The sequence below is a fragment of the Naegleria gruberi genome, assembly GCF_000004985.1.
Source record: "Naegleria gruberi genomic scaffold NAEGRscaffold_6, whole genome shotgun sequence".
In the NCBI taxonomy this organism is placed as follows: Eukaryota; Heterolobosea; class Eutetramitea; order Acrasida; family Naegleriidae; genus Naegleria; species Naegleria gruberi.
In genome coordinates, this window is record NW_003163321.1 from 468788 (window position 1) to 493932 (window position 25145).

General features: G+C 32.0%; 11 protein-coding genes and 1 non-coding gene across 12 annotated transcripts; 5 read left to right on the top strand and 7 right to left on the bottom strand.

Moving 5' to 3' along the window:
- Positions 1 to 192: 192 nt before the first annotated feature.
- Positions 193 to 263, bottom strand: NAEGRDRAFT_t90. The gene has a single exon. It is a non-coding gene; the product is annotated as a tRNA-Gly (tRNA).
- Positions 264 to 801: 538 nt separating this feature from the next.
- On the top strand, positions 802 to 2946 carry NAEGRDRAFT_78409 (uncharacterized protein). The gene has a single exon (XM_002681336.1). It carries the CDS (start codon positions 837 to 839, stop codon positions 2928 to 2930), a length of 2094 nt encoding a protein of 697 aa, XP_002681382.1. The 5' UTR covers positions 802 to 836; the 3' UTR covers positions 2931 to 2946.
- Positions 2947 to 4250: 1304 nt separating this feature from the next.
- Positions 4251 to 6380, top strand: NAEGRDRAFT_63367 (uncharacterized protein; the record flags this gene model as incomplete). Its single annotated transcript, XM_002681337.1, has 1 exon — positions 4251 to 6380. The coding sequence occupies one exon, from the start codon at positions 4251 to 4253 to the stop codon at positions 6378 to 6380; it is 2130 nt and encodes a 709-aa protein (XP_002681383.1).
- A 178-nt stretch (positions 6381 to 6558) lies between these two features.
- NAEGRDRAFT_63368 (GCN5-related N-acetyltransferase) lies at positions 6559 to 7608 on the bottom strand (the record flags this gene model as incomplete). Its single annotated transcript, XM_002681472.1, has 1 exon — positions 6559 to 7608. The coding sequence occupies one exon, from the start codon at positions 7606 to 7608 to the stop codon at positions 6559 to 6561; it is 1050 nt and encodes a 349-aa protein (XP_002681518.1).
- A 302-nt stretch (positions 7609 to 7910) lies between these two features.
- Positions 7911 to 8533, top strand: NAEGRDRAFT_57006 (uncharacterized protein; the record flags this gene model as incomplete). The annotated part of the gene is made up of 1 exon (XM_002681338.1): positions 7911 to 8533. One exon carries the CDS (start codon positions 7911 to 7913, stop codon positions 8517 to 8519), a length of 609 nt encoding a protein of 202 aa, XP_002681384.1. The 3' UTR covers positions 8520 to 8533.
- A 478-nt stretch (positions 8534 to 9011) lies between these two features.
- On the top strand, positions 9012 to 9756 carry NAEGRDRAFT_63370 (uncharacterized protein; the record flags this gene model as incomplete). The annotated part of the gene is made up of 2 exons (XM_002681339.1): positions 9012 to 9479; positions 9715 to 9756. 2 exons carry the CDS (start codon positions 9012 to 9014, stop codon positions 9754 to 9756), a joined length of 510 nt encoding a protein of 169 aa, XP_002681385.1.
- Positions 9757 to 11842: 2086 nt separating this feature from the next.
- NAEGRDRAFT_30741 (uncharacterized protein) lies at positions 11843 to 12241 on the bottom strand (the record flags this gene model as incomplete). Its single annotated transcript, XM_002681473.1, has 1 exon — positions 11843 to 12241. A coding segment is annotated over one exon (399 nt), but the record flags the coding sequence as incomplete, so codon positions are not given.
- A 962-nt stretch (positions 12242 to 13203) lies between these two features.
- NAEGRDRAFT_63372 (uncharacterized protein) lies at positions 13204 to 14019 on the bottom strand (the record flags this gene model as incomplete). The annotated part of the gene is made up of 2 exons (XM_002681474.1): positions 13204 to 13571; positions 13638 to 14019. 2 exons carry the CDS (start codon positions 14017 to 14019, stop codon positions 13204 to 13206), a joined length of 750 nt encoding a protein of 249 aa, XP_002681520.1.
- Positions 14020 to 14249: 230 nt separating this feature from the next.
- NAEGRDRAFT_63373 (uncharacterized protein) lies at positions 14250 to 14885 on the bottom strand (the record flags this gene model as incomplete). Its single annotated transcript, XM_002681475.1, has 1 exon — positions 14250 to 14885. One exon carries the CDS (start codon positions 14883 to 14885, stop codon positions 14250 to 14252), a length of 636 nt encoding a protein of 211 aa, XP_002681521.1.
- Positions 14886 to 15183: 298 nt separating this feature from the next.
- NAEGRDRAFT_63374 (rabGTPase-activating protein) lies at positions 15184 to 20189 on the bottom strand (the record flags this gene model as incomplete). Its single annotated transcript, XM_002681476.1, has 2 exons — positions 15184 to 19991; positions 20087 to 20189. 2 exons carry the CDS (start codon positions 20187 to 20189, stop codon positions 15184 to 15186), a joined length of 4911 nt encoding a protein of 1636 aa, XP_002681522.1.
- Positions 20190 to 20729: 540 nt separating this feature from the next.
- NAEGRDRAFT_78412 (nucleoporin nup93) lies at positions 20730 to 23275 on the top strand (the record flags this gene model as incomplete). Its single annotated transcript, XM_002681340.1, has 1 exon — positions 20730 to 23275. One exon carries the CDS (start codon positions 20730 to 20732, stop codon positions 23259 to 23261), a length of 2532 nt encoding a protein of 843 aa, XP_002681386.1. The 3' UTR covers positions 23262 to 23275.
- On the bottom strand, positions 23253 to 25103 carry NAEGRDRAFT_78413 (uncharacterized protein; the record flags this gene model as incomplete). Its single annotated transcript, XM_002681477.1, has 2 exons — positions 23253 to 23884; positions 23917 to 25103. The coding sequence occupies 2 exons, from the start codon at positions 25101 to 25103 to the stop codon at positions 23845 to 23847; spliced, it is 1227 nt and encodes a 408-aa protein (XP_002681523.1). The 3' UTR covers positions 23253 to 23844.
- Positions 25104 to 25145: the final 42 nt, after the last annotated feature.

Here is a 25145-nt window from a genome sequence, read left to right on the forward strand (position 1 = left end):
TCAAATTGTTTGGTACAAAAAACTTTGAAAAAATAAATATAAAAAATTCCTTCAAAACTGTGATAATTTTCTAGATGATTAAAATAGATGAAAACATGAAATTTCAGATTTAGGTAGACACAAATGTCTACTTTTATCTATAAAAAATTGAATTATTGAGGTTTAGTATCTATAACCTAAAAAAGTAATTCCTGCGTCGACCGGGAATTGAACCCGGGTCACGGCGATGGCAACGCCGTATTCTACCACTAAACCATCGACGCTTCTTACTAAGTAATGAAATTTTACAAGCACGATACAACCTTATTGGGTTAGAAAATATTAGCTGAAGTAATAAAACTACCACATCATACTAGAGCTAGTATTAGAAGAGTTTCGGCTCTTTCGAAAATGAAATTTTTCTTCAAATATACACATTCATTTTCATGTATAATTTAAAATAGGTTCAAATTCAATTTGGTAGAATTACAATTGAAAAGAAAATTGCTTGTAAAATTTTCCTTATGTTCCTTAAAGAAATTGGACCACCATTAAATAATGATCACGAACATTCTAATGAAACGTAAATTGATTATTATATAATACATAAAATCCAATTCAAAGTCAAGGATATTATACTAGTTATCAAATAATACCCATCTATTGTATAGATAATGGATCAGGTATTAACATGTTCGTAAAAAATTCCTGGTATTCCTTCCTTTTTGTGCAATTCAAAAAGTAGGAACAGACAACTATCATTGTCAAGCCTTTGCTAAATATCTTCTTTAATAAATTAATTTTATTTTTTAAAAAATTCATGAAATTGTGCTGAAGCCTAATAATTGATCGGAAGAATGACAACAAATATACCTTCATCTAATCATCAGAATGGATTGTTGTTGGCGAGGAATAAATTTAGAGAAATGAATAATGATATTTACAGTGTAATCATGTCCTTTATGGATGTGATGAATTCATCATCGTTTTATTCATTCCTCTACCAGAAATATAATGATCAGAGTGATGAATTGTTGAAATTTATATTCCCAGCACTTTATAATTTGAGTAATAATTCTTCATCATCGGATCAGCCAACAAATAATAATACTACTATTAAAGTTAATAGTGAATTGACTGAGATAACATTTATATTACATTGCCTTGGATTAGTGAATCAATTAAAATCAGCAGTTACATTTAATTCACTGCCTCCTTTGGAAGTTTTCCCTAACATTGACTTGTACAAGGAATGTGATAATTTTGTTTCCTTGTTGGAGTTGATTAAAACCGAATATATTTACTATAAGAAAGTTGACCGTCTAAAATTATTTAAATTTGTAATGAATTTAGATTGTTTGGCAAGATATATTGGATATGGGCTTTCACACTTTAATTTAAAAACAAAGTCTTTGAAAGATTCCTATTTTACAACATTTTCAGCTTTACCATTCTTGAAGAAGGTAAAGGAAACTCTTTTAGAAAAGTTTGAACCAATCCAACTTTTTGAAAAGTATCACATACCAATTACTTCACGTGCAATGAAGGAAATTTTGAATCAAATGACCTTTAGATCGAATAAGTATATCAGCTCATTCTATTACTCTACGTATGGTTACTCTCTATGCATGGATATTATAAGAGTTACTGAACATGAAATTATGGAGGAAGATTTTGTCAATACTCTTTCTTATTCATTTAAACTTAATTTTTTGAAGGATTTACATATTTGGGCGGATTTCAGAAAGATAAAGAATGAGAAATTATTTTTTGATCAGCTTTTGAAGCTCATCGCAAATTTGAACAATAATTTGAATTTGCTCTACATAGATATTGACTATTACGAAAATGAAGATCAACTTGTCAAATTAATGGAACTACTCAACTCGGTAAAGAAGAATTTGCACCATTTGACAATATCTACATATACAGAATCAAAAGATATGGATCCTTTCGTTAAAATTTCAAAACTTGACTTTACTCACAATATCAAACACTTGACTCTCATCGATAAGAATAATTTCAACTTGTTGAATAGGCTAATTTTCAAGAATGCTTCCAGTTCTGAAAATTCAAAACTTGAACAGCTAACAATATCAAATATTGACTATTTATACATGTTTTTGAATGCTCATACATCCCTTAAGAGACTTGATTTTTATGGGAATTTGAATTCAACTAATGAGAGCTTTAACGATACAAACCTTATCAAGGAATCATTTATGAACCTCAAGTCCTTAGATACTGTCTTTATAGATGATAGAAATGAAGCATTGGGATACTCTGTTCTTGGAAATATGGGAATTTATATCAATAACATTATCTTCAAATATAGTAAGAATGGATATACACTTTCCTCTCTCATTGAATGCTTTAAAAGAAACGCCAGAAGAGTTGACAAATTAACTATTATTGACAATACTAACTTTGGCACAAATATCCAATTATTGTGTAAGATTGTTTCATCATTTTTGTTTGATAATATTCTGAACCAATTGGTCATACACACAAGACATGTGTCATTGTTGAACGAATTGACCTTCTCAATCCACCACATGTTCTCACCAACTGAGCTCGAATTGAAATATCTTCAGATTATTAAGAAGTTGAATTCTATTGATTTTATTCTATTTATTGGAAAGGCTAATAATCCAAACAATAACTTTACCAACTCGAATTTAAATGTAACCATAACAATAGTTCATAGCATACCAATATCTGGAGAATTTAATATCAAGGATGAAATTATTGATAAAAGAGCAGAAATAGAAAGTGTAATGAGTAATGTCTGTATTTTGGGAAGTAGTGTCCAATTAGATCAGGTTGATATTCACACATTCAGACCACCTTTCAATCATTATTTATTCTATAGATTTTTGCATTCACTCTCATTTTCCAATAATTTAACACTGACTAGATCATCACTTTATCAATTAATGATTGTGAAATAAATTATTTCCATCGTTTAATTTGTGAAATTTCTTTAGAACATATTGGACAGTTCACAATATGCTCACTCGAATCGTTCAATAATGCACTTTGAATACAGTAATAGCAAAATCGATGTTTACAATCCCCATCATGACTTGTGAATGGAATAAGTATTGGGTTACTGTTACAATATGGACATTCATCATTCAGTTTGTCAACATCTACACCGTCCTGACTAGTCAAATTCTTTGCAATAATACTTGCTGTGGAATTTGGTGTACTTTCTCCAAGATGGAAAATTTGTGATTTGATTGTCAAATAGAATTTTCTGTACAAGAATGTAAAAAGCTTTTTGAAATTGATAAGGGGAGCAATAAATAATATTGTCTCTGCTAACCCATTCCAAATTAATTCAGTATTCATGTAATCAAAAGATAATTGTCTTATCATAAACCTAGTGGCATAAACCTTTCTCCAATTAAAAACTCTATCTATTACAGACTTGTACTTTCCCTGGTAGAGGAAAATTACAAAGTTTATAAATTCCAATAATTTGTAATAATATTCAAATTTTTTCAAATAATTAAATGATTCTCTTTTAGATAATCGTTCAAATAAATATGGAATACCTATACAAGAAAGTCCATATATTACTTTCGAAATTGTTGATGGATTTTTTAAATTGACTGTATTATATTTTAAATTCTGTATTCCATCACCAAAAGATTGATTATTATCAAAAATTGAATATTTGTATATAAATATTCTAATAAATAACATTATTTCCGGTTCATAATTTTCAACACTATTAAAATGTTTAAATACTCTTTTAAAATAGCCTTTTAAATAATTTTCAATTTCGAAATCTAATCGATCCGAATCCAATTGATTAACTTTTAAAATTTTAATATCATTCAACATGTTGTGATGATGTAAAGATGATGATCCATTCCTCTGATGACTTAAATATTCTTTCAAATTAAAGTATTGTTCCGATTCTGATTGATTACTTGAAGCATGATCCAAGCCTTCGTTCCCTTCCATCATTGATGAATTCCCATTGTATGATACATTACCATCACGTGCTTCACTAACAGATGGGAATTCATTCTCTTCACTGTTCACAGGAGAGTTTGTTGCAACACCATTATTGTTATTAATAGCAGACAATGTCGATGGTATTGTAGAAGACATGGCTCGAATTATTTTTAAAGAAGTGAATTGATGAAAAGCAAAAGAGAAAATTCTTAAGAAAAAAAAGGCGCAACTTATCTTCAACTTCGACTTTTTCTCTCCAGCACCCAACTAATATTGGCCAACTCCCCAGAGAAGAATAAAAAATGTATCCAGGAGGCAACAACGATCCCAACAATGTTGCTAGGATGGCTCAGCTTTTGAAAAATCCGCAGTATTTATCCATGTTGGCCAACAAGATGAACACTCCTTTTTTGCAAGGCCAGCCAACTTTGATACATCACCCAACGGCTGGCACTACAATTACTCCCAATGCTATGGCATTAATTCAATCAGCTGCTCTTCAACAACAACAACAACAACAGCAGGCTAATATTAATGCAACAACAAATGGAGGAGCTAGAATAATGCCATCAACAGCTAGTATTATTCCTAATGGTAATGGTGGAGTAAATAATAATAATAATGGAGCAGTTAGTAAATGGCATGACGATTTGAGTAGACATACAAGACAGGAATTATTCAATACAATAGTAGAGATTAAAACTGGTAAATCGTTTAATGGTGACAAATCATCTATAGACAGCAATTTGAGCAAATCTATTCTTAATCAAATCAGTAGGATATGGAAACAAACAAATTCTAAAGAACAATTTGCTCATGAGTTATCACAATGGCTTGCAACTGAAAATACAGGTGTTTCTGAAACAGATATTGAAAAGAAATTGTTGGAGCTCATGAACAAACCTGGTCAACAACAAAAACCATCTTCATCTGTGGGGGTTGAAAACTTGTTTGGAATGATGACAACAGCTGCATCATCAATAGGTACAAACAGTTCATTCCCAAATATTACAAATCCCATCAATTCAGCCAAAAACCCAACTGGAGGAACAAATACAACAACAGCCACAAGCACTTCTACTACCACAACAACATCCAACACAAACACTTCCACTACTACTAATACAGCTGTAAATAATACCAATGGTGTAACCACCACTAGTGCACCTCCTGTGCCTAGCACCAATCCAACTAATCCACCCATCAAGAAAATTTCTCCACAAGACATTGAAAAGTATTTAGGATTTGCCGATTTCTTAAAGCAACACGAGGATATGATTAGACAATACATTAGATCAGTTGCTACGCAGCATGCCGATTTAACTAAACGACTCAAAACTTTTTCAGTACTCTCATCTGAGGAACAAAACAAGGTAAAAGCTAGTATGCAAAAGAATCAAATGATTTTAGCAGAATCTAAAGCACTAGATAAGTTACTTTCATTGACTACTAGAGAAGATCGTGTGAAACTTTTGGAAAATTTAACTCAAAAATCCTTTGCATTTGCAGTTCATATTAAGGATGTTATCGAGAAGAAATTAAAACCTGTCAAAACTGATACTGCTCAACCTCCAACTGCTACTGCTCCTCCACCTCCACCTACCACTTCAGCAACAGCCACAAATAATACAAGTAGCACAACCGTTTCTTCAGTATCGTCTACATCCTCAATCAATAACGCTACTGCTGTTCCTGTTACAAATCAACCTAGTGTTACTCCAACTCCAACTCAATCGGCAAATCAACAAACAGCACCTGCTAGCTCATCTAATCCTCCTTCAGCTGTCCCTTCCACAAATCATAAAAAGGAATCTGGTGATGATGGATTTTTCAATTTGAAAAAGATTGGAGAATCTTCTATTATAACATTTAATCAAGATTCCTTTTACTCTGCTTTAGGAGAAATGAATATCAAAAATCTAACACATTCTACTAAGAGAAAACTTATACCTGAGTCTACAGAACATGAAAAAGTTCTAAAGAGAGTCAAAACTCCAATCGACATTTTACAAAACAATTTAACTAATTTAATTGAGTTTGATAATGTAATAGAATTTAAAAATACAATTAATATCAAACTTATCGAAGATGCTAGATACCAACTCGATTTTATAATTAACCCTATTGAAAAAGGAATTTTGAATTTACCAATTTTAACTTTATGTGTAATAGTTAATCATAATGAAATAATACCGTATTCTATATCATTTTCTCAAAACTATGCCAATGAGAAGAATTCTATATTTGTAAATATTAGAAAATATTTTAATAATTTATTGATTGAAAACACAACTAGTTTTATTAATACAAGTGACATGTTGAGCACCCAAAACAACACTTACCACATACAAAGATATAACCTCTCCTTGAATTGTATTTTAAATAGTTGGATTACCTCAATTAATACCGTTGTAAAAAAAGAATTGCAATAATTGTAAATAAACATTGCTATGTACATTCAAATATTAAAATAACTGACTTTTGTATAACGTGCACTATTCGAAACTTGTCTAAAGCTTTTTCAATAGATTTAGTAATAAGGGGTATCATTAATGGAAATAGATATTTGTTTATTACAATTTGGATATCATGTTCAAAAGAAAGATCAATTTATTTGAAATATTTAACAAGTGAATAGCCTAACAAACCTGTTAAACCAACACCTAATAATGCAGAACCAATCATTTTGCCATAATATTGAACTGGGTGATGATGCTTATAGTCAATGTCATATATTCCAAACCAATTCTCAACCTTGTTAACAACAGAGTTGAAATCCTTCCTTGTTCCAATAACTTGAATATCAAACCTATGTTCGAAACCAATCTTTTCATAAATTGGTCTGCCATCCATTGTTGCATGCAATACACAATATTTGTAATTATTGAGTAGAGCAATTTCTAAAAGTAGAGTAACCACCAATGAAGCAAAGCCCTGACCCTGATAATCTGGTCTTGTTGTAATGGAAAATAATGAGGATATTTCCCTTCCCTTAATGAGTTGACCACATGCAACAACTCTTCCATCCTTTTTAACAATGACCCATTCATAAACTTCTGATTTCAACACATATTGAGCATATAATTGACTTGCATCTTTTGGTAATTCTTCACCATAGAATGCTTCATAGTAAGTTTCTGCAATTTCAACTGCTTCTTCAGAAGTACTCAAAGTTTTAATTACAAAGTCCTTTCCTTGAGCTAGAATAACTCCAGATTCATGTTGAACTTTTTGTAAACTTTCCTCAATAAATCCAAACTCATTTTTCAACTTTTCCAATATTTTCTCTCTCAATTTCCTACTCTCCATCAAATCACAAATCATTCCAGTACTAACTTCAATCCAACTAATTGGCATCTTGTCAAAAATTGTTTTTTGCAATCTATCAAACTTTTGTGTCCTATTTTTCGAATCATACATTGGAATAAATAAATAAACAGGTACACCATCCGATTGTTCCCGAACAGTTTCCATAAATTGTAAGCTATTTTCACTCCTGGTAACATAGAAAAGTTCAGGTGCTGGCAATTTTTTCAGTATTTCCTTCTTAAATCCTGGCATGCTTGTATTCTCATTCTCATACAGGTCAAAAACAGAGGGAAAACCTTTAACAAGTGCTGTGTTATAATCAAAGAGTCCATCAATGATGAGTTTGTTCATTTTTTTTGTGGAAGTAAAAGAAAATTCATTATTTTTTCACACAACAAAGAATTAAATAATTATTGAGAGAAAATTGTAGATTATTGAATGAATTTATTGTCAATAAATTCGAAAGAAAGTAAATTGGTAATGACAAGGTTGGATAATTTAGATAATGATATCAAACTCTACTTTTGAAAAAAAGATTTCACATGATGAACTTTACACACCATGATTTCACCTCAACTCTTATTACACTTAAATCAATTTGACCAACATCAATCAATTGTCAACTATTTGATAGCCAAATAACAATAAAAAAAATGAGTGAACAAACAACACCACAAATTTCCAACAGAAGAAGAAGAAAGCAACAACAAGAAGATGCAGCAATCACTACACCATCTTCACCTCAACACACACCAGTTGACACACCATCCTCACCAATCAATGCCTCCAACATTCCAACACAAGTCGAACAAAAAGATATCAAAAAACTCTGTGAAGAATTACAAAATAACAATCCACTGATTACCACTGTTGATTTGAGTCATCAAATTCTCTCAGTGAATGATATTGCTCTCCTATTGGATGCTCTAACAAAGAATCACTATGTAGTAACTGTGGATATGACTGCATGTGGTATTATTGATCAGGCTGCTGAGTTTATTGGTGAATTTATTGGTATGAATCATAAGAGTATTAGACATTTGTATTTGGATTTGAATCCATTCTCTGATGAAAATGCAATTCTCTCAATTTTGGATGGTTTACAGGAAAATCATCAAATTGTGGATATGACTTTGAATGAAAGTCTTTTACCTCAAGAACATTTAGATGAAATGGATAGATACTTGTTACGTAATGATGATAGTAATACTACTCTCTTAATATTTTACAAAATATTGATGATTAAAATGATAGGAAATTAATTTCCTTTTTTTAATTATTATTGTCTCTTGTCAATTTACAACAACAACTCGACGATCTTCCTATTTGATGATGCTTGTGAATGTTGTTTAATAGTCAATAATAACACGATTAAATATTTTTGTAAATTTTAAATAACACAAAAACTTTTGTTTCTCTCAAAATAAAATTTAAGCAAAAAAAATACATCAAAGGCTTTTTCCTTGCCGTTTAAAACTGATTACAAGCGTTTGAGTTTACAAGTATATAAATAATTTAAATCCACCAAATAATTAACAACCTTAAACATTCATCGGATCAGAGAGATGGAGTTTCTCAAAAGAAAGTTTGATGCTCTTGCTGATTATTTTGATGAATGGAAATTTAGAATATTATTCTTTTTTGATGAGGATATTTATGATTACCTTTCAGAAAATGTCTTGTTTTTAATTTTTATATTATTACCAAATATTTTGGTATTAGTGTGTACTTTTAATATTTGGCCATTCAAGCCAATGTATACATTTATATTATTATTTTTATTTAGTGTATATAATAGTATTGTCTTTTTTGAAAGAAAGAGGACTTATCAAATATTTAATTCAAATATTAATGAATTGGATAATCTCTATTCTATTAATAAGAAGGATGAAACTAATTTTACTCGTGGTAATTTTTTTAATGAGAGGCCAAGACCTGGAATTCCAAATTTCAGAAAATCTGTACATCCCTTACTTGGTGCTCGATATGAAAAGGAACACCAAAAACCATTTATTCTTATTAGATTATTTAAAATGATTTTGGGAATTTTGGAAATTGTCTTTCATTTTCTAACTGTTGGAGCTCTCAGAAACAAACGTGTGAGGAAGAGCAGATTATTTAAGGAGAGGGAAAAGGTCAATAGAATGACCTACTCAGAAAAGAAGAGACAGGAGGAAATTGATAATAGACCTGCCAATATGACTACATATTATGACGATATGGTAAGTTGTCTCAAGAAATTTACAATAACCAATTCAATTAAGGGACCCAAAATTGAGCCACAAGCCTCTGCACCTACTCATGAATCTGAAAATAATATCTATGAAATTGAAATGTGGGAATACTCTCAGTATGACAGAGTGTTGGTGACCTACTTTTCTCCAATTCAAGTCTTGTTCATGTTTGCCATTTACTGTTTTGTAACTGGTAATTCCTCTACTATTATACTTACAAAAGCTGTACTTGTTCTATGTGTATATGTACAGTCTATTTTCTTAGATAGAATTATGATTAATTTGGAAAAGAAAGAATCTGATAAGAAAATTATTTATGCTCAAGCTCAAAAAGAACAAATTGAGTTTAATAACAGATTTAATCAGGTCAAGAATCAATATTTGACCAATATTATTAGGGAAAATAATATAAATATATCATTACCAACTGATTACCATCCATTACATATTGTTGGTAATTCTATATTAAGCAATTCTAACAATGGAAATAATACAGATGAAATTATTGAAGAGGATGAAATAATTATAGAAGATAGAAATCCAAATCAAAACAAACAAGCACACCAAACCACTAGGAGAGAAGAAATAAGGACAGATAGATTTCTGGTACCATCATCCTCAAGGCAATCAAATTCAAATCCAACCAACTCAACCACTAACAAGATGCAACTAATTGTCAATCCCAGCGAAACCTCAATTTTTGAGTCAAGAAATGAGCATAGCAGAGTAAGGGAAGAAATAAGGCAACAAAACCTCCTAGATATGGATTTGGATGAAAGTAGAAGAAACGATAATAGAAAACAACCAACTGTAAGTTCATCCACAACTTCATCATCAGTTGATGAGGAAAACCAAAAAAAAAGAAAAGAAAATGAAGGAAATATCTTCCAAAAACACACCAGAAAAAAGGTAAAGCATGATTAAAATAATTCAAAATGATTAATTTGTTACAATATTTTGATACTTTTTCAATTCAGTATGCTTAGGTTTGTATAAAACAACAGTACAAAACTTGTCCTTGTATCTTTGAGTGACACCAACCTTATTCATGTTATCTCTTTCAGCAAAGTAAGCATGGTTAACAGTGACGTGAAGTGGAATTGGTAAAAGACCTGGATCATAGTGGAATCTCTTGCTACTATTTAATGGAGTGTAACGCAAGTGAGGAGGTAAAATTGGTGGGTTTTTCTTATTTTCTGGGAAGATTTCTTCTTGATATCCATATACATTACTATATTGTTTGGCTTCGCCATCCTTAGCTTCAGTTTTTTCATTTTCCTTTGTGTGATGAGCTGTTGTAGTGTGTGGTTGATGATGTGGTTGTTTTACAGTTGGAGAAACCTCATGAGTTGGAGAAGTATGAGATTGATGATGTGGTTGTTGTTGACCTCCGTAGGCACCAACACCAACTGGTTGTGGAACACTAGTGGTGGCTCTTCTTGGTGGAGAAGAAGCAGGAACACCAACGTGAGATTTAATTTCATGTTGTCTATTATTTCCTCCAATAACAATTGGTGATGAAGTTGTGTGATGATGATTTGATGACGATGATGAATTTGATGAAACATCTTCTTCATCTTCCTCTTCTTCTTCTACTTCCTCACTTTCTTCATCAGCTGTTATTTCAACAACATTACTCAAATAGCCATGTTCATCCTTCTCAGTAGGTGAATTCAAATCAGTTGTATATTCTCCATCAACAATAAACTATTTTCATCAATAAATATTAAAATCATCACCATATCGGTTATAAATAATAATTCCAATTAATAAAACACATACTCTATAAAAGTGTTTTCCAACAGAAACGTTCAAAATAACAACGAAAGCCTCTTCTTCGCTATTGTAGGACATTGGTATCTTTTCAGACCAATTATTAAAGCTACCAATAATATAAACTTTTCTTCCTCCGTATGGCCAACGAAACATTGTTGGTACTTTGGTTTCATTAAAAGCAGCTGGCACATAATTATCATAATATTTATCATCCTTTGGAGTTTGAGCATGAGGAGAGTGGGCTCCACCAGATGGTGTTGCTGGATTTTTACTTCCGGTCACACCCATTTTCACTATTAAAATTGATCATCATTAATAATAATTATATTATCCAATATATAATATACATATCATATAACACCATCATCATCAACAATCAAAATTTTCAATACATAAAACAATCAGAAAACAACGTACATTAAAGTATTTTGGTGGTGGAGGATATTTTTTTAGAGTTAGAAGGAAAATAAAAATAGCCTTCAAAAGAAAAAACAAGCAAATTGGGTTATTTTGAATAACCAAGTTGAAAATATCCGAAATTGGGTTAAAGAATAAAATTCACATTGAAAAAATGTTTATACAGTTGATAAACCCATTAATTTTCTCAATTCTTCATAGAGAGGAAGTGTAAGTAAGCAATGAGATCCAATTCTAATATAATTTGGTACAAATCCACTTGCAAAAGCTCTCACTCCATTGTTTTTCAAAGTTTTAACAGTACAATCAATTAGACCTGTATATTCAGTCTTGGATGCCATCAATCTGGTTTTGATAACATCAGCTGGATTAGTTGTAATGGTACTCAAAAGACCAGCAACAAGAGAAGCTGTCACGTGAGTATAGATATTATCTTGGAAGTAATCAGTTTTGAGAAGTAAATGTTTCACATGATCATAGGTCGATAATTGAGTTGCAGTTAAAATTGAGGCACGTAAAACATTTGGTGTTGATCCTCTGAAAAGTCCCATAATACCACCTTCGTATTTGGTAATATTATTTACAATTTTAACCCAATTATCAGGTCTTTGTTGAGTAGCAGTTTTAACAAATCCTTGCTATTTAATTATTTAATACAAAAATTCAATAATAATTATTAATATATAATTATTCAGTTTTTTGTATTTTTAGATTATTAAAATTCAGTTATTAAATAAGATTAAGGTTTCTTGAAATACATACCTGACGAATTTTAACTAAATCACATCCATTACTAACAATACTTCCCAACGAACCTGAAATAGCTCCAGATAATATTTTAGTTGTCAATCCAACATCTCCACTAACAGTTTGTCCATTATGAACAATATTAGAAATGACACTTTTCAATGGATCATACATTCCCATTCTTACAGAGCTATAAAACTGCTCTCTCACAACAGCAGCAAATAATCCTCTTCCCACAAGTATTCCAAATCCCTCCTCCTTATACAAATTATAATATGACTTGGTGAATGATAATTTTTGATGTGTTAATTGGAGACGTGTTTTAACATGATCTGGAGAATTCATCAATCCAGATACGATACCTGCCGATATACCTCCTTTTGACAGAATTACAATTTGGCCATTTGATAAAACTTACCTGCAACAAACTTGAGCACAGTCTTGTAAATAGATTTGTTCTCTTCCAATCTCTTTTCATATTGCAAATGTTCATAATTTATCTTGTCATCATGATGTTCGGAAGTTAACAATGACGATGATTCGGTTGTTGGAGCAACTAGAGAGAATTGAACATCAGCAGTTGTTGTTTGTTTATTATTGCCAACGATATCGGAAGTGGACTTATTGAGCGACATTTTTTTTCACACTTTAAAAACCCTCCCTGCAGATTTGATTGTATCGACTTTACTCTTAATTCTTCCTTTCAAGTGGTACTGTAGTGAAGATTCTTAACTGAACGATAATTTACAATGTAAAGTTTATTAAATAATATTTATAATTCATCACGATGGATGGTTGTGTTCGATTGGTTGGATTGACTTTGGTCAGAGAGATGAAGATTTCGAATGATTTGACTCAAATCCTTAATTTCCTCATCAGAAACAAAGTGACCAACACCATTGTAGATTTTAGTTTTCATATTTTCAACCTTGACTTGGGTTTTCAAGTATTCAAAACCAATATTAGCAAAATCAAACTTGATAACAGGATCTGAATCTCCATGCAAAATATGAATTGGAATAAATCTATTACTATTCTTGAATGTTTCATCATCCTTGTAGAGAGTAACAAATCCAGAGGTAGAAATTATACCTCCCAACTTGTATTTACTTCTCAATCCAACTAAAATACTCATAGAACCTTAATGAATCGAATGTGAGATGACAATGTTGAATTGAAACAACATGCATAATTTAGAAAACTCACCTCCTTGTGAAAAACCACCAACAATGATTCTATTTGGTTGAATATTGTTGTCACTGATTTGTAATTGAATAATTTCATCAATTAAATTCTTTGATTCTAAAATTCCATCCCTATCCCAATCAGTAGAGCCAATCTTTTTCACATTGAACCATGCATTCATCTTTTGATTATTTACAGTTATGGTTCTAACGGGAGCATTTGGAATAATTGCCAACATGGAAGGAGGTAAAATGTTCTTAAATAAATTGGAAAATCCTCGATAATTATCACCCAGTCCATGCATCCATATCAATACCGAGTCCACCTTGTTATTGTTTGGTGTTAAAATTGCACAATTTAATTTTCCAATTGTGGAGTGTGAAATTGTATGTTGGAGGGACATTTCTATCAAAAACGAGAAAATGAATAGGAGAATGAAACTTTGTCTTGTGTTCATTGTTTTTTAAAAATTCAACCATTAAATGTTCTCTTAAATATTAACAGGTAAGTAAACTAATTTGTACGCACTCAACGTGGTCTGTCGGATTCTATTTACATGTTAAGGAAAACCATTCTTTTTGAAGAACTCAACTATGTTTGGATTTAAATTCATGATGGTTCTATGTGTACTGGTTATGAATCTAAATGAAGGTAATTGGCGAATAACTCTATATTTCCATCTTGACTTTCAATATCACACAAGGAAATCAATAAAATTGATTTTGTAAGAACTGGTGAACTATCATACGGTTGTTTGTAGAAAACATTTGGAATATATTGTCTGAGGTGATATGGCCAGTCATTGTATAAAAAGTCATATTCAAAGTACATGACATTACTCTTAAACTTGTTATCTTCAGAAACTGGTGAATTGATATAATGTCCAATATTTAAATGGTTTAAAATTGAGTATTGCTTTCTAATTTTCCAATAATTTTCAACATTTCCATCATCGTGAATATATTTGAAATTTAACCAGCTTGAATCACATTGCTTAATGTATTGTCCATTTGAAAGAATGATATTATCTCTATTAGCATATGATTTAAAATAAATTTTTGATATAAATCTATCATTTCCATCCACTCTACAATAATCAGATCTTTGATTAATAAACATATTTCCAATAGATTGAAAGAATATTGGATCACTAAAATCGTATACTAATCCAGGATATAGACAAAGAACTTGTCCTTTCTTCACACTTCCTTTCAGAAATATGCCATCTCCTTTAATATTTTCCAAACTTGTCTCCTTTTTCAATAACATGAATTGGCTATTTGTATCTATTAACTCCTTTCTTTCATGATAATCATGAATTGATTTAAAATAATTTAATAATTGATTTGTTATGTAATCATGAGAGAGGCAAGCCTTGTAATTTTCATCCTTGGTCAATAATTCATTTCGGAATGGATCTTCGCCTGTTTGAATATTTGTGAGTTTAAATCTTTTCTGATGATTATCACAAATAATATTAACAATTTTACTTGATAAATTCCGATGATGAAGAGATTGGATGAAAGGGCTTTGAAGTTTCTTCATTTTTTTAAAGTTTATTTACAATTTATCTTCTGTATTCACGTTGTCTTTCTAATTCGACATCAATGAGAGGAGTGTACTTCTTTCTCAATGTTTGAACCTTTTCGTGTGTAATCTTTGAGAAACCGAATGCTGTCTTCATAATCTTTTGACAATCAAATTGAGTTTTAACAATATCTTGCATTGTTAACATAATTTCAGAAACATCTGTGGTCTTTAAGAGAGCATCTTGATTCAATTTGAGAATGGCCAAAACAGTTCTGAACATCATTTGACTTCCATAACATAAGAATGCATCCCAGAATCTCAAAGTTGTTTCAATTGGGAAATCCACAGTAAATAGTTTCATAAAGAAGGACATTGTGAAAGTGGAAATCTCAAAATCTATTGACTTGAAGTGGCAAGCTAACTTGTACAAATTTACACTCAATAATTCATCAAATACCATGGCATCAACAAGTACACCCTTCAGCTCTGGTGAGTAATAGTTGGCAGGTAAATAATCTTCCAAAATTGCAACAAACAACCAGAAAACTTCTTCCTCTGACAAGTGGAGTAACATTAAGCCAGCAATATAATTGAAGCTTTGAGAGTAGGAGACGAGAGGATTTCTCCAACAGTAAGCAATTAAAACTCTTCTCAAAGCAGCTTGAACCTTTTCGTCATTGTTAAAGTATGGGTGTTGAACATAGGTTCTCTTCAAGTCCTTTTCAATTTGGTCTAACCATGGTGTCTTATTCTTGTTTCCATGAACGGAAAGAATCTTCTTGTAGTAGCCAGTGTTTTCATTTAGTTTTTGTTGAGCTCCACTGATTTCCATCCAAATTCTAGGTCTAAATATTGGACTGATACCATATTTCTTAATGAGATTCTTAATTCCGCTTGGATTTGAAAGCATTTCATTGATATTCTTCTTGGTCCATTCCTTTTCAAGCTTTTTAGATTTTGAAGTGTAGGATTTCTTCCATTGTTGATAGAGTTTGTATTCGTTGAGATTTTGTGGTTCTGGGAATCCCAAATTATCCATGACAAAATATTTTCTATTTTGTGAAAGCAGATTACCAGCAAGCATTTGGCTGAATTGTTCAAGCTTTTCCAATTCAGTAAACTTATCAAGACAATGGTCCGAAATAGCTTGCATTTGATCGTAGGCTTCATGTAAACATTTTTGATCAGGATAGGTTGAATCTGATAATTTGAATGCCATTTCTTGCAGCCAGTTACCATAGAATTGTACTCTTTCGATTGGAATCTTTGACAAGACATCTGACAATTTGATTATAGATTTTCCTGCTCTGAAGGTAACAGAACCATTACTGAAAATAGTGCTTCCAATACCCAAAGGTGTACCCATTGGTCCACCTCCTGAAAGATTAATACTAAGTCTATTACTGCTTGAAGATGATACTGATTGTGAGGCGCCTGCATAAACACTGAGTCCTCTGGTTCTTGCAGAGTTTTGAGTAATTGGGTTGTATTTGTAATTTTCCTTTTGATATTCAGAAATGGCTTCAACCAATTCTGGGAGGACAGTCTTATCATAGTAAGAACTGTATGCAGTATTCTTGCTTTCAATCTCAGCAAGGGTTTGTAAAAGTCTTTCTAAATTGTTAGAGTATGTCTTGTACAATCTCATAGTTGGTACTCTCTTCAAAATTAATCTACCAATTTGAATTTCATCAATCTTCTTTGGATCATCATTGCATGTTGTGTAAACATTTTCTAATTCTGTAAACAAGTCCTTGTTTATCATTCTGATACAATCAAAATCACTAAATATCTCGCTATGTTCTTGCTTTCCAATGTATTGTTTGATGTTTTCATTGGTAACTAAGTATTTGTCAATAATTTCCAAAATACTCAAGTATAGTTTTTCAGATTGGTAAAAGTTAGTTATCTTTTCAACACGACGATCCAAAGTAATTTCTCCATTAGGTTTCTTTGGAGTAAGTGGCTGTCTTGGAGTACTGTTTGGAGTTTCAGTTTTCTTTTCTGCCGTTGAAACACTCAAATCATCCATATCGTCCAAGTAATCATGAGATTGAACTCCAATATTTGCCAAAATATCCATATCATCTCTATTTTCATCCACCATTACATCAGAATCAGAGTCAGAATCGTTTTGAGCTTGAGTGACCTCGATAAATGTTGAAGCTTCGAAGGCACTTGGTGTTGTGTCATCGAGTTGTGAATCTGAATCTGAGTCCACTCCTGTGAATTCACTCACAACATCTACTCCCAAAGAAGGTGAAGATTTGTTAAGGAAATCGTTTGCAGTCTTTGGAGTGATTGCCTGTTCAGGTTCTTGTGTGTGAAGATTGAGAGATGGAATATGAACCTTTTCGTGTGTGGCAGGAGATGGAAGTTTTGCTTGTTCCTTTGGTGTTTCTACCACAACTTTCTTTGGTTCTGGTATTGGTTCAACATTTTTGATAATAGGTTTAACTATTTCAGGTTTCTTTTCTACAATAGGTTCAGGTTTAACTTGCTCTGGTTCCTTAATCTTTACTTCCTCAACTTCTTCTGTTGGTTTCACAGTTGGGGTTGCTTTTTGGACTGGAACTTGTTTAGGAGTTGAAGGTTTTTCTTCAACATATTTCATTGTGGATTCAATAATCGCTGGTTCTCCCTTTGAAATAGTGACAACTGGCTTCTTTTTCTCAATTGTTGGTTTCACAGTAGATTCAGTTTTGATAACAGAGGAGAATTTTCTCTCCTTAACTGGAGAGGATAGGTTTTCAGTGTCCTGCTTTTGAACATGAACTGCTGCTGCCTTCTTGAACTTGTCTGTTGGAATGACAACTTCCTTCTTTTCCTCTTTTGCTGGAGTTTTAACAGGTTCAATAACTACAACAGCAGGTTCTGGTTCTTTCTTTGGAGATACAAGTGGCTCTGAAGCATTGAACCCCTGAATTATGGAATCTTCCTCTCCAGAAATACTTCCCCAATGTCTCAAAATGTTTCTTACTTGTGCACTTTGTTCTCTTGTTGGTCGAGAGCTGGATGGTGTTTGAGGAGGTTGGTAGACAGGTTTTTCAGGAGTCTTTACTTCAGGTAAGTCATTGTTAACCTCCTCAACCTGAACGCTTAAGCTTTGTCTTTCAAAAGCCATAACTTCCTCTTCATCAGTTGAAGAATTTGTTGATTTGACTTCGTCATCTTCATCATCTGATGAAATATCTGATAGAACTTCCTCTTCCTTTTTTCTTAATTGAGATTCTACCAATTCTTCCAAATTAGTTTCAGGAAGGAGATGAACAAGAGGTTTCAAACCACCAACTTCTTCGATTCTCTTAAGATTCTCATCTTGGAGCATTAAATTCCACAATGTATGGGCAGCCTTCTTCTTAACATTATTAACATCAACAATTGGTGATTCTGATGTCTCAATATCCTCCTTAACGGGATCAATGGATACAATAGAAACCAATGACTCGATACCACCTTCTTCACGGATACTATTTGAAGATTCGTCATCAATAGCCATATTTGTAAGAATATTTGATGCTTTTTCAGCAATTTTCAATTCTTGAAGTGATTTGTAGCTCTTCAAAAATTGAATAACAATAGGAATACCTCTCAATTCATAGATTTGCTTTCTATTTTCCTTTACAATTGACAAATTGTTTAACAATGTTAAAACGTTTTCCAAAGTTGTAAAATTATCACTTTCACTAATTGGATAAAGTTGTAACGAGTTGAGCAAAGATGGTATGAGATTTGAATTACTACCCATAATCAACGCATTCTCTTCATCTAGAGAAAGTGAGGCCATGGCACCTGTCACTTTATAGACAACATCTCTATACATTTTCATATTCTTAGATGACAACTTGAGAGCAGTCAAAATAATACTGCAAAGAATTTCTAAACCTTTCTGTTCTCTTATTTTGTCTCTAACTTCGCGACTATTTCCAGCCATATTCCATAGAATACCACTGGATGTTTTCACTTGTTCAATATCGTTAATTTTGATAGAACTTGCGGATTGTTTGATTTCTGTGAGTAATTTTTGGATCATTTCACTACTTTCGAATAAATTGTCATTGACAGGAGTATTATTAGTGGAAGGAGTATTGTTATTGCCAGACTTTTCATTTCTTGGAGATAAAATAAGTTTAGATGAAAGAATCTGAATGATATGTGAAGTATTTCTCTTCACATTCGCAAATTTAGAATTAGATAATATGATTAACTTTTCCACTAGGATCTTTGTGTCAATAGTATTTTGATTCAAATTTGGAATCATGACAAATCTTTTAACATTTTCAATCAATAATAAATTCCACAAGCAGGCAGTCACACCTTCAATTATTTCCTGTGGGTGATCTTCTTCACTACCTGCATTGATTTTACAAATCAATGAACAGAGGAAAGTAACTCCACCTAATTTCATAACCTGTTCACCAATTGTACTTTCTAAACAAAGAGATGAGAGTGCAATTAGTAAATTATAAATAGTTGTTACATTCTGCTCGTCAACTAATCCACTAGAAACTAATTCTTCTAATGTCTTTATCATATTATTCAAATATTCATTGACTTTTCCTAATCCAACAAAGTATTCTCTATTCTTTTCATCAATAAATGTATTCAAAAAAGTACAAGTAATGTTTTCCAATACGGAAATATCTTCTTGATGTTCTGGCTTCATTCTTTCACACAAACTTTCAATGAGTGTGTGCTTTCTCATGACGGAACCACATTGCTCAATTGCAGAAATGTTACACAAGGTAGCAACAGCTCTCTTTCTTGTTGTTGCATCAGAACTTGCTATTAAATTTGTAATATTTGCAAATCCATTATGTTTTTCTAACTCCTTGACATCATTTTCTATAAATTTCAAATATTCGATACAAGAAGAATCAATAATATTCAACAACAAATTGGTGATTAATTATTACTATTTAATCATAATATCCACATACCTTCTTTAATTAATTTTTGAAACATGCCAGCAATCTGTGATCGTTTCTTATGATCATCCGAAGGTGTTGTACCTTCCAAGCTACACAACTTTTCAATATTCATCTCCTATCCTAATCTAATGGAAACTTGTCAAAGTTGCTTGGGTCAAAGAGAGAAAAAAAGATTTGCTTCGTTTTTTTTAAATGTCTACTTTCGTTCGGGCTATCTTGCGTCACTGGAAACCAACAAACATCATCAAATGATTCGTAGTTGAGCAATATTTGTTTTTGGTAATTTAGGAGGAGTGGAAAGGAAATGGTAATTAACTTCGGTTTGTGTATCGTTTTCTGATGCAGGCTAGTACCACTCTTCATCGATCTATCACTGCAAGGCTATAAATGATATTTCACCAACGTTGGCAGAACATCAACACATATTAATATCACATCTTTTATGAGTGCTGTAATCATCAGTGATGATTTTAAAAGAGTTGTGCGTTGATCTATGAAGGTAAATGAACAATTTTTACTTCCTTAATTTAATTGTGGTCCTATTATCAATGCAAATGTAACTTAATTGCTTGTAGGGGAATTCCTTGTTATTGTTGTTCAATTTTTATAAAAAATAAAATTTAAGAAAAATTATTTATTGAATTTCAAAAAAATGCCAAGCACCGTTGCTTCCATCGCTTCTGCTGGCGGAAAGTCATCAACAAACAATAACAATAATTTTAAAATGGATTTAATGGATCTTTTGGATAGGTCTCAACAATTGTTACCGGTTGTTGATAATTTTATTCAAAAAGATTTGGAATCTATTCATGAACAATCTAAAAAATTAATTCAAAAAACAGCAAGAGGAGATGTTCAATCAAAAGGAGATTATTTGCTTGCTGCTCACGGATTTGATGTGGAAAAGTATAGAAGAACAGTTAGTAGATTAGATCTTAAACAAGCCTTTGAACCTTTGGAACCTATCGGAGAAACAGATATTGAAGGTTATTTAAAACACGAACACGATATGATTCTTCTCTCTTCTGTAGAAGAATCTAAAAGACATACTAGTAGTTGTTTTTATAAGAACTTTAATGATCACTTGGAGGATGATTGGAAATCAGCTAAAGAAAGCTTGATGAAAACTTTGAACTTACACAAAGCTTACCAAAGTCAACAATTTAGACCATCTCTTGGTTTGAATGACTCTGTCAGAAAACCATCTAAGTATTCATCATTCATTGTTTCATCAGGAAATTCTACACCATTCTCGTCTCCTATTAATCAAAATACAACTCTTATGGCTCCAACTCCAAAGAGAGGTAAGACTACAATGGACGAAAGAATGATTGCCTATAGCACTGTTGTTTATAATATTAACAAGACTATGAAGGCAGACCAAACTACTAGAATTATTGATCAATTCTCTGAAGCTGCCAAATATATTGAAGAATCAGTAGCAAGGAAGAGAGAAGTTACAGAATGTTGGAGGTTATTGAGTTTCATGATCAATGAAAATAATGTTCATGGTGAAATCTCACAAAAGGACCTTTTACGAGGAGCTAAAGAATATATGGAAACTTCCTATGTTCAATATATTAAAGATTTATTAGGTATTGAAGGAGAAGTTCCTGATAAATTGAAGCTCATTGAACAATTTGTTGCTGAAACAACTAAGAATATTTTACCGGAACACCTCGGAGAATCTATTAATGGAAATTATATTTGGCCAGTATTATTTTATTGTTTAAGATGTGGTTTCATAGAAGAAGCTCTTAGATTCACCAATGACCATATTGCCTATTTCTCTCAAGTCATTATTAGTGCTTTGGAAAATAAGAAGGAAGCTCAAACTTCTAGCTCTTCAAGCTTGGAACAACAATTGCACGAATTATATAGAAAGATACCACCAAATAGATTATTCCAACATGCTGTATACTTGGTTTTGGGTAGATGTGACGTGAAGAAGACCATTCCACAGATTTTCTCTAAAACTGAAGACTTTATGTGGTTGAAACTTTCCATAATAAGAGACGATTCAAATTATACATTACAAGATTTACAAAAGATTGTTACATCACATGGACCAAAACATTTCTGTCCAAAGAAGAACTCTCTACTCTACTTTAAGCTTTTGTTATGTACTTTGCAATTTGAAAGAGCCATTCAATATCTCTGTAGTCGTCAAAGTGAAGGATATCACGTTGAAGCTGTTCACTTTGCATTCACCCTTTACTTCTACGATCTCCTTAACGTTTCCGAAGACACTAGTGCTCCTCTTTTGACAGAGAAGGATGGTTGTCAACTTAACTTCCACTTCTTAATCAAAGATTACATAAGAATATTCGCCCATACTGACCCATGTATTGCTGCTTCATACTTTTACATTTTCTATAAGAGAGATGAAAAGAAGAAATACTTCAAGTCTATCAAGGAATTGATAATTGAAGGAAAGGATGTATCTGTACTTTTGGGTCATGTAGATATTGATGGAAAATTGAAGAATGGATTTTTACACTACTTCTTAGATTCTTTTGATTTCCTGGAATTGGCCGAGTCATGTGCTCAATTATACAATGAAGCAGGTAGATATAGAGATTCAGTAGATATTTATTCAATGGCTTTATTATATAACTTTAGTTTAATGCCAGATCTTTCTGTTGATACACCAAATCGTTTGAAGAAATATATTCATTCTATTCTTGCCATTATGATTGATGAATTGAGTCAAGTATTGACCGGAGGTGAAAATAGAGAAGAAGTTAAGCAACTTGCCTCTAAAGTCTTTAAAAACTTTACTGATAACAAGATTCTTCAAATTATTGAACAAAGCAACAAGAAGAACTTTGAAACTTTCAAGATGCTTCTCAGTCTTACAAAAGTATTTGACAGCTTCTTGAATAGAAATTACGATCGTACTCTTGCAGATTTACAACAACTTCAAATTGTTCCATTCAAAAAGCAAGAATTGGAGAGTATTTCATTAAGACAACTCGATAAGAAAATACAGAAGAAACTACCAGATATCTTATTTGTAGCTATGTGTACTCTTTGCCATTTACATTCTTCATCCAGATCTCACTCTCAAAATGAAATCAAGGATATGGCCTCGAATGTAATGTCATTTGCTGGTCTTAATGAAGAATTGGTTAGCAGTGATGTAACTACTCAACTCTTGCAATTCGTAAATAGAATGAAGTAAAAATAATTTTATTTACTTATCCTTTAATTTCTTTTGGTACAAAACATTGGATGTCTCATCCAATGTTTCGTGTTGGTCTCGTTTTCTTTTTACATTTTCTGAATCTTCTTCAATGTTATTTACATCTTGATTGGAAATATTGTTAGTGTTGATTGTGTAGTTTGGTGGTATTGCCAAGTAAGGGAATTGATTTGTGTAAAAATAATATTGTGGTATCATTTGTGGTGGATATGTAATAAAAGATGCTTGTGTTGTGTCTATTGAGCTATTACCTTGATTTGTAAGTGTGTTTGTTAACACACCTGATGGATTTGGTTGAGTAGTTGTGTATATTTGTTGTGATGGTTGTGTCAAGGCCCACTGAGCATACGGAAAAACAGTTGGGAATGTTGTAGCATTGGAAGTGGTAGTGTTTTGTGAAGTATTATAAATACCAGTTGTAATATTACTAGAAGTGGTTGAGGTAAGTGCATTTGGTGGAATGGCCATAGCAACCATTCCATTTGGTAAAACAGTTGTTATAGAAGAAGGTGGTGTAGATGTGTGAAGTTGATGATGTGGGGAAAGTGTTGGTGTGTTTAAATTAAGTTGATTGAGTTGATGGTGTAGTGGAGATGGTGGTGCTGATGTATTATTTCCCATTATCATCATTAACTTGTTTTTGGAATATCCAATAGGTGATTTTGAAGGGCTTACTTTGATTTGTTTGACACTTCCTGCAATTGTACATCCACTTAATCTTAAAGCTCTCAAAGTACTTTGCTTATCTTCGAATTCAATAAAACAAAATCTTGTTTCGTATGATTCTGTATCTCCAGCCATAGCAATTCTGTGAATGGCTCCACATAATTCTTCAAAAAATGCTTTAACATGATCTTGTGATAGTTTTACGTCAATGCCACCCACATGAATTGTCCTCTCGACTAGGTCTCTATATTGTTTATCAATTAGTGACTTCTTAGGTGGTGTTTGAATGGCAGTTTTTGAGTGAGATACCTTGAGTTTAGATTTTCCCCAAAGTGAACCATTAACCATTATAGCCTTAAGTGACTGTTCAGTTGTGGCATATTCAATGAAAGCAAACTTGGTTTGTAGTTGTGTGTTAGAATTAGATGATTGTTGGTCATTATTACACAGTCTATAGTTAGTAATATCGCCATATACACTAAAGTAATCCAATAATTCATCTTCAGAAAATGAACTATCAATCCCAGAAATGTGAATTGTTCTACTTGCAGCAGAGTTAGCATCTACAATGCTACTATTTGATATTGGAGAAAGTCCACCCAGATAAAGTGACGATGGGCTTGGTGGCAGATAATTGGGTGGGAGAGTGGAAGTTTCTGGTGATTCTACCTTCTTCTTTCTGATCGGATCTGTTTTCTTCTTGTTATTATTTTGAGGAGTAATTAGTGGGGGAAACACAACTGGCTTTTCAATAAGTGGAGTTAAATTGCCATTATTACCATTGTTATTATTATTATTTGTGGAGGCAGAATTTTGTTTGCTATTAAAATCGTGTTTAGCCATAGAGATTTTCAAATTTTGTCCCATAAACTCGGTACCATCTAAACTTAGGGATAATTTAGCTTGGTGATGATCTACAAATTCAACGAATGCAAACCTCTTAGCATAGGAAGGATCACCAGCTAATTTAATATTTGTTACTTGACCATATTTTGAAAATAATAATTGAAGTGATTCTACGGTCGTATAACTAGAAATATTTCCAATATGTATTGTTCTTGATGTGTAATTATTTGATGATGATGATTGATTATTCGATTGGTGATGATTCTTTCTCGTGTGACTGCTGGAATTAAAAGATTTGTTATGATTCATTTTTTTGTGTAATTTCCCGCCAACAATTTCTTGAATTCTTTT